This window comes from Phaseolus vulgaris, chromosome 6 (genome assembly GCF_051622355.1).
Source record: "Phaseolus vulgaris cultivar YP4 chromosome 6, ASM5162235v1, whole genome shotgun sequence".
Classification (NCBI taxonomy): domain Eukaryota; kingdom Viridiplantae; phylum Streptophyta; class Magnoliopsida; order Fabales; family Fabaceae; genus Phaseolus; species Phaseolus vulgaris.
Genome location: NC_143503.1, coordinates 16,236,384 through 16,243,917, shown reverse-complemented (window position 1 = coordinate 16,243,917; position 7,534 = coordinate 16,236,384). Strand labels below are relative to the sequence as shown.

Sequence of the window (7,534 nt, the reverse complement as noted above, 5' to 3'; positions counted from 1 at the left end):
TCCCCATCTATTACGCCTACGAGATATGAAGGCTTCCTTTACTCTAGCCCAACGCTAAAAGACCTTGATCATATCATATTCACTATAGTTGTCCGAGAAATTTGAGAAGAAGAAGGTTGTTACACTGCTTGATTAAGGATGTGGCCTACGAGCCTTCCCAGTGCCGAGAACCCCATGCCAAGCGAAAGCAGATAGTTGGCTTAAGCTATTCAATATGAAAAGCAATTTCCTTGAAAGTTGTGTTTGTCCTATCCCATCTTTATATATGTAATATTGTTATCCGTGTTTTTTTTTGTTGGTCATTTGCTTTTATAAAACAATACCAATCCTTGGTCATTCATTATATGGAGGACATAAGTTTTTGTTGTCTTTTGTCTTGATAGATAATTTGTTTGATTGTTAATTTATGCTAAGAACATGTTTCCAAAGGCTGTTTTCCTTAACGGCTAATCAGGAGCAAAAAGTCGAAGAAGTTAGAGTGTGGGAGGGTTCTGAATGGCAATGGAGATTACAATAGAGGATGGAGAGATTTGAGTGGGAATCTGAGATGGAAAGAAGTCTTCTTGAAAGAATTTCAAGGACCTCTGTGAAGAGATACGTAAATGACACCCAAGTGTGGGGAGAGGAGGAACTAGAGAAGTACACGGTGAATTCAACGTACACATGCCTAGTCAAGCAATCAAGAGGAACTCAACAAGTTATTTTTTATCTCCTTTGGAAAGCCACAGCATTTCCAAATGTGTTGATAACAGCGTGGAGAGCTCTTATAGACAGAATTCCAACACGGGAGGCCCTTGTTAGAAGAGGTGTGCAGATGGAATCTATAGTTTGTGTTCTGTGTCGGATTAAGGAGAAGTCATCACAGCATTTGTTCGTAGAATGCATGTATGCACAGCGGGTTTGGTCCCTTTGCCAAAAGTGGTTGGGAATTATGTTAGTGCAAAATAAAGGTATTAAATCTCATTTTGAGAGTTTCCATTGTACTCAAGCCAGTGAAAAAGCAAAACTTGGTTTGGAAAGGTATTTGGGCAGCTGTTATAAGAAGTATTTGGGACCAGAGAAACTCGATTTTGCTCAATCAAGGAGTTGTGGATGCAGAGGAGATGCTCCAGATGTCACAACTAAAATCCTGGTCTTGGCTCAAACATAGGACCAAGTCATTTAATTACTCTTTTGTAGATTGGACCACTAACCCGGTTATTTGCATAAAGAGTGTTAAATAATGTGGTCTGCCTGTCAGAGGGGTCAAGGGGTTAGGTAAAGGCTGAGAGGGACCAGGGCAGTAGCTTGGGGTGTTTCAAAGGGCAGGCATTAGAGAGTAACAGAACTGGAAGGCGGTGCTTAGTTCTAAATGCTGGTAAGGCCTAAGCTGATGTAAGAAGTTATAACTGGTAGTTGGGCGTATGGAGAGTAGTTAAATGATCAAGTGTGTATAGCAGAAGGTATAATAGCAGCAGTACTGGAATCTAATGAAAAGGGAGGATGAGTTATTAGCTGGAGGGGGAAGTCATAATCCCTTAGCACTGAAAACCTGATGAATGCAGGATGAATTATGGAGTGGAAGGGAACCTCAGACCAGCGTTGGAATGGCAAGGAGCTGCAGTTCTGAGGGTGAAGAAAAGTTGGTGTAAGGCAGGTAGGTTGCAGCCAGATTTGTAAGCATAAGTGGCAGAGGAAAGTTCATTGATTCTAGCTTGGGGCAGAGGAGATTCTCATATGCCTGTGCTGAAAAGGGTAGCTGGTTCAAACCCTGTAACTGGTGTTGATCAGTAGAGTCAGCTTAAATAGGTTGATATAGGCTTGCCTATTGGCAGATTTGTGTTGTGGCATGGTGGTGATGTACTGTTTTGTATTGGTAAAGGAGGTGACACATAGTCAACCAAAACTCCAGGAGCAGTATCCTTAGCACAAAAAAAAGGGGTATAAATTTGTGTCTGTCACTTTTGCAAAGCCAGGAGTTTATATTTGTAGGAAGGAGGGGAAATTTGGAAGTTTTCTGTTTTTGAGATAAGGTGTATTCGGAAAGAGCAAGCTAGGAGATATAACAAAGAACCAAGGCAACGATCCAAAGCAAAAAGGAGGAGCCAAAACAGGATCAAGGAGGTTCTTAGTGGAAATTTGGGTGGTGGTTGCTGATTATTGGCTGTTGCAGGTCTAGGAAGACCTGATTTTAGTGCATCTGCACAGGGGTGTATTGCATAGGAGGGAAGCAGGAAGGCACGAGTTATAGCCGCAATAGGGGAGAACTAATTCAGAAGTTGTGGGGTAGTTTTGTGAAAGGAACCTCGAGCAAACCGAAGGAGCTAAAAATTGGCCTAATATAATTTGCTATAAGGCCTCGATCATAACTCAAAAGGGCTGAAAGAAGGTGTGAGGTAAGTCTTAAGAAACAGTAGGTTGGTTTCCTGGTCTGATGTAGATGCAGGGATGCTGTTTTCTTTTTCTGAGAAAGTCTTCCCAGCTTACAAATTAATATATCTAGTAATAGGGAAGTAAGTTTTAAGCTTCTCTACATACTTGCGTATCTAGTGAGTAAGAGGAAAGAACAAGGTTTTTTTATATAAGGGTTGGGATACCCCTGAAGTATCCTATTAATTTAATTCATTATTTGTTGATAAAAAAAAATTATGCTAAAAAAATGAGAAAACAGTGGATATAGAATAGAATAGTAATTGGAAGAGTTGGTGTTAATGCATGATGCAGCTTTTGCAGAGAATCTAGGGTCCGTGTGGGTGGATAAGTGGATACTAGCATGCCAAGCTAATTAGTGTTCACGGACATCACTTTTAAACAATGGGCGCATATTGCAAGTTCTGTTCTTCTTTGGAAAGCTAAGTCATAAATTCAAACTTGTTTCACATTGTCTATGCATGAAAATTATTATTTTATAATTGTTACACATAATTATTTGTTTATATTGTTTATGTGGGGGAGTTTATGGTCATTCATCAATTTAAGTGATTTAGGAAGATTTAATTTTATACTTACAACATGTGTTCTAATTGAAGGTCTGTTTTTACATCTATCACAATTTAATATATTTCTCAATAACAATTTATTTATAAAAGAAGAAAATAAAAAGAAAAATAAATTAACTGTCATAAATAAGTAATTAAAATCAACTTAAATATCTTAATGACAGAAGTTTGATTTTTTTCCCTATTATAAATTAAAAAATTGATTTAATCATAATAGGATTTTTATGTGTTTTTACGTTCTTCCTTTGAGACCTACAACATAAATAATTTGATTAAGACTACCTTAACCAGGTTGCCATCAGGTTGGAATAAATATAGGGATTTGTGATCAGTAGTTATGAAAATACATCAAATCTAAAAGTTGGAGCAGAATTTCCTTCCTCGCTTGTAAACATGTCATCATTCTCCCTCCACCATATAAATATATAATTTGTAAAAAATTTCCACAAATGAAGGCAAGTAAACAATTAAGTAAATTAATTAAACATAACAAATTACATCTCTCACATGTAAAGCTTGCATTCAAGAAATTATATATATATATATATATATATATATATATATTTATATCTATATATATATATATATATATTAAAATACAGCTTATATTTTTTCATAAAAACAATCCTTGAAAAGCTGCATATGTTCCATTTGAAAGGGTAGAAATAGAACAAAAGAGTCATCCCCATCCATACTTTGAGTAATGATTGCCCTATCTTGTGTAACCACAGCTGCATAACCGAAATACACTGGCTTTCCCCAACCAAAATCTGCTTCATACGTTGGCATCCTCATCCAACTTGTAATAAGAAGGTTAGGGTTCCCAAAAAACAATGCATCCTTATCTTCATTTGTTCCAAAGTACAAAGCCCTTGCTTTATCCATGTGGTCGTGGCCTCTAATAACATCTATCTGTAAAAAACAGAATTTCTCTGCAAAATTAATGTGTGAAAGTCAAAGTAATAATCAAATATCCATGATTATACCTTCATTTTTAGGATTTTCTTAAAAAATAACTAAACCAAACTATAGTACTCAATTTCATTAAAAATACCGAATTACTATTAAATAAAACTACTTAATTCTAAATTAAATGTAATTCATAAAAGTATTATAAACAAAATATTAAATAAAAATTAATTTTAAAAATAGAAAAAAATAATCAGTTACTATAATAATTTGATACATTTGTTTTTAGCAATAAAAACATAATAAACATACAATTTAGTTTATTATGTTAGAATCAGTTTTCATTTGATACATTTGTTTTGTTCATGCTATAAGAAGAAAATACTGTCAAACTATAAAAAGAAGTGTGACCTGTGAGCTTATATACTCATATGTGAGAACTTCAATTGCTTCCCTTATTTTCTTAGCAGCATGACCCAAAGAATTTGATAAGATTTCTCCAACATGTGATGATGCTGCTGTTAAGGCCAAAGCATTCCCAAAGTAATTCACAGGGAGAGGTGGAATGAGTCTATTGCGAATATCAACATTGAACCGAATAACAGTTGGTTGATTTTCATCTAATCCACGAGCCTTACATGCAGATCTCCATACATGTGCAGCAATAGCTTCAAATCTGCTATAAGGTCTTGACCCTTTTGTTGATTCATCAGCATTGGCCTTGTTCTTCAGCTTCCCCGCTTGTTCTGCTGTCAGCTTCAACAAGGTGGCCTTTACCCTCTTGTTTTTCTCAGCAGTGTTGTCACATCTTCCTAATATGAGAGGCAAAGGCTTGAACTCTTGATGATCAAAGCGTGGGGGTGATGGAGGGGCTATGAATCTGAACACAGTTCGATCCAGAAAGGGCATTTCATGAGGCTCTAATGTTTCTCCACGAGCCAACTTTGCCCATGAGTTGATGAACTGAACAGCAGCAACACCATCAACCAAGACATGACAGATAGCAACTCCAATGGAAAATGCTTCATGGCCAAGGAAACTTGTTACTTGCACCAGTAACATGGGAAGTTCCTGAATTAGGATTTTTGTGTAATCAACTGTTGGAACCAAATCCTTAATGGATTCACCCAAAAAGTCATCATAATCTTGCACTGTTTTTGTGGATTCTGCTTCAATCAACACCACTCCTTTTGCATTACAATCCAATTCCAATCTGCCACCTTCTTCTAACTTTCTCAATCTACCAGCCAATGGATAGTAGTGGCACAAAATCTTGCTAAGAGAGTTTCTCATCTGTTGAATTAATGTGTCATGGTGGTGCTTTGCATGGAAAATGTAGATTGTGGGAGCGTGGTACAGACGCGCCACTTGATCAGTATCAGCCAGCCATTGAATGCCCTCTGGAGTTGGTTGATTTGGAACTACTGTGTAAGATGCTTTGATAGATACCATTGTGTGAAAGGTTTCTATTGCAACAACACACACAAAAGAAATGAACTTATAGAATCATTTACATTGTATTTCCTTCTTAATTTTTAACAACTATTTATGAAATTTTTCATTTTTTTTTAATTTTTAACCAGTATTTATCATACATAAAAACGTGGTTAGACTTGAACCACTATCATATCTGTGTGGATCTTATCCATTTGCTGTACGGCCATGTGCGAAAGAGATGTAACGGTTTTCGATGAAAATATATAATTAAAACAAACTCTTAAACTTAAATTTTAAAGTATTGTTTAAGAAAATTTGAATGAAAATTTGTATTATTTGAAATTAGAACATATTATTGTTAGACTCTTCATAATTTTGAAATTTTGATTATTAGGTTAAGTTTTGAAATGATAATTAAAAATTATTTGTTATCATGTTAAATGTCGGACTTATTTCATGACAACATTTTTTTATTATATAAATAAATAAAATAAAACTATTTATATAAATTTTACATATTTTTAATATATATCAAATTAATCAATGTAATTAGTGATATGTCAATATAGTCACGGTAAGAAAAAATAGTTTTTAACAGGGTTTATTTTTACACTATTTAATGTTAAAACATCTATTAAGTCATTTATCCAAGGTTATAATTTTTTTCGCTAAATCATCATTGAGGAACTTGTCCCAAGGGGTTTTTTTAAACTTCAAGAAAAATCTTTCAGAATCCTTGTTAAATACCATGAGTTTACGAACCTCCGTAAATACCACGAGTTTTAAAACCCTCGTAAAATACTATGAGTTTAAAAATCTTCGTAACATACCATGGGTTTTGAAAACTTACATTAAATATCATGAGTTTCAAAACCTCTGTAAAATACAATGGGTTTCAAAACCTCTATTAAATACCATGGGTTGCAAAATCTACGTTAAATACCACGGGTTTCAAAAATTTTGTAAAATGACTTGTGGTCAACATTCAAGCCCATTTTCCACTATCTCTAATGATACTTCTGACTTCTCTCTTCTACCGTAGACACATTGCTATTCGACACAGGCTCAATGGCCACCAACGACAGTTGTAACAAAGAATCACAATTTAGCAATACTTATGTTTATTATATTTAAGGAGAAGAAACACTAAATAAGGCATTATCTTCTTCTTAAACCAATATTGCTTCTTCCATCACCTTAATTTCCAACTTGGGTCATAAGCCACCATTACCTAGCTCGGAAACAACTTTTATTTATCATTGTTTTATATATCCTAAATAATTGCATTATCTGTCAGATGTGGGTTTCAAAGCCATGTGTGTTTGTGGCTATGAGGGCTTCAAGGATTACAAAAACATATTGCAAGGAAAAATTAACTTTATTATTTTCCACTTTCACAGTGAATTAATTATTGTATGTTTTTCAAAATAAAGACCTTAATTTAAAATATTTTAAAATTATGAGAATTATATATTAATAATTATGAATAAAACTAAAATTGCACCTAAAATATATGTAGATCAAAAGCTAAAACAAAAAAAAAAATAGATTTTATAAATAACAATAACAAAGGAGAGTCACAAGGTTATTCCAGCTCCAACATCTGTGTTATATTGTTATAGCTCTACTTCGACGAATTATCTAACACTTCACCTCTTAATCTAAATATTTCGTAGTATTACTATTACTATTATTATTAGTATTGTTATTTACATATATTACATGAACACCACATTTAAACACGCGACACTTCATTATAAAAGCTAATCATTCTATGGTTTTAAAGATGACCACCATATTTTATTATGGTACGTTGGCAATTGTTGCTTTCATATAACTATTTTTAAGGAAGACTCCACACCATTGTTAGTGACAAAATTTTATAATCGTCTTCAAAGACGTGTACCGAGACATAAGAGTGAAATCCCAACAAGGACATCAAAAAGTGATTGTACTCCTGTAAAGAATTTATGTTTTATATTTTTTGTTTCTTACAACCAAGTTTTAGGTGTGGTTTCTCTTTGGTGGAAACCAAAACAGTTTTAAAGTTGCTTTATCTTTATTTATTTGTTATGTGCATTATATTTTTATTTTCTGTTATTCGTGTATGCATTATAACCATGATTATCATGTTCATCTTTGTTATGGAGCTTTGTAATAATAGTTGTGTTTGTGAAAAAAAAATTGTAACAAATATATATATATATATA

At 33.9% G+C, this 7,534-nt stretch overlaps 1 protein-coding gene across 2 annotated transcripts; it reads right to left on the bottom strand.

Moving 5' to 3' along the window:
• Positions 1–3,426: 3,426 nt before the first annotated feature.
• On the bottom strand, positions 3,427–5,449 carry LOC150027202 (spermidine hydroxycinnamoyl transferase-like). 2 transcript variants are annotated; one of them, XM_090304092.1, is made up of 2 exons: positions 4,299–5,449; positions 3,427–3,890 (listed from the first exon to the last, which is right to left on the bottom strand). In XM_090304092.1, exons 1-2 carry the CDS (start codon positions 5,337–5,339, stop codon positions 3,582–3,584), a joined length of 1,350 nt encoding a protein of 449 aa, XP_090160218.1. In that variant the 5' UTR covers positions 5,340–5,449; the 3' UTR covers positions 3,427–3,581. The 2 variants fall into 2 exon arrangements, with proteins under 2 accessions (XP_090160218.1, XP_090160219.1); XM_090304093.1 differs by having other exon boundaries at positions 3,829–3,910.
• Positions 5,450–7,534: the final 2,085 nt, after the last annotated feature.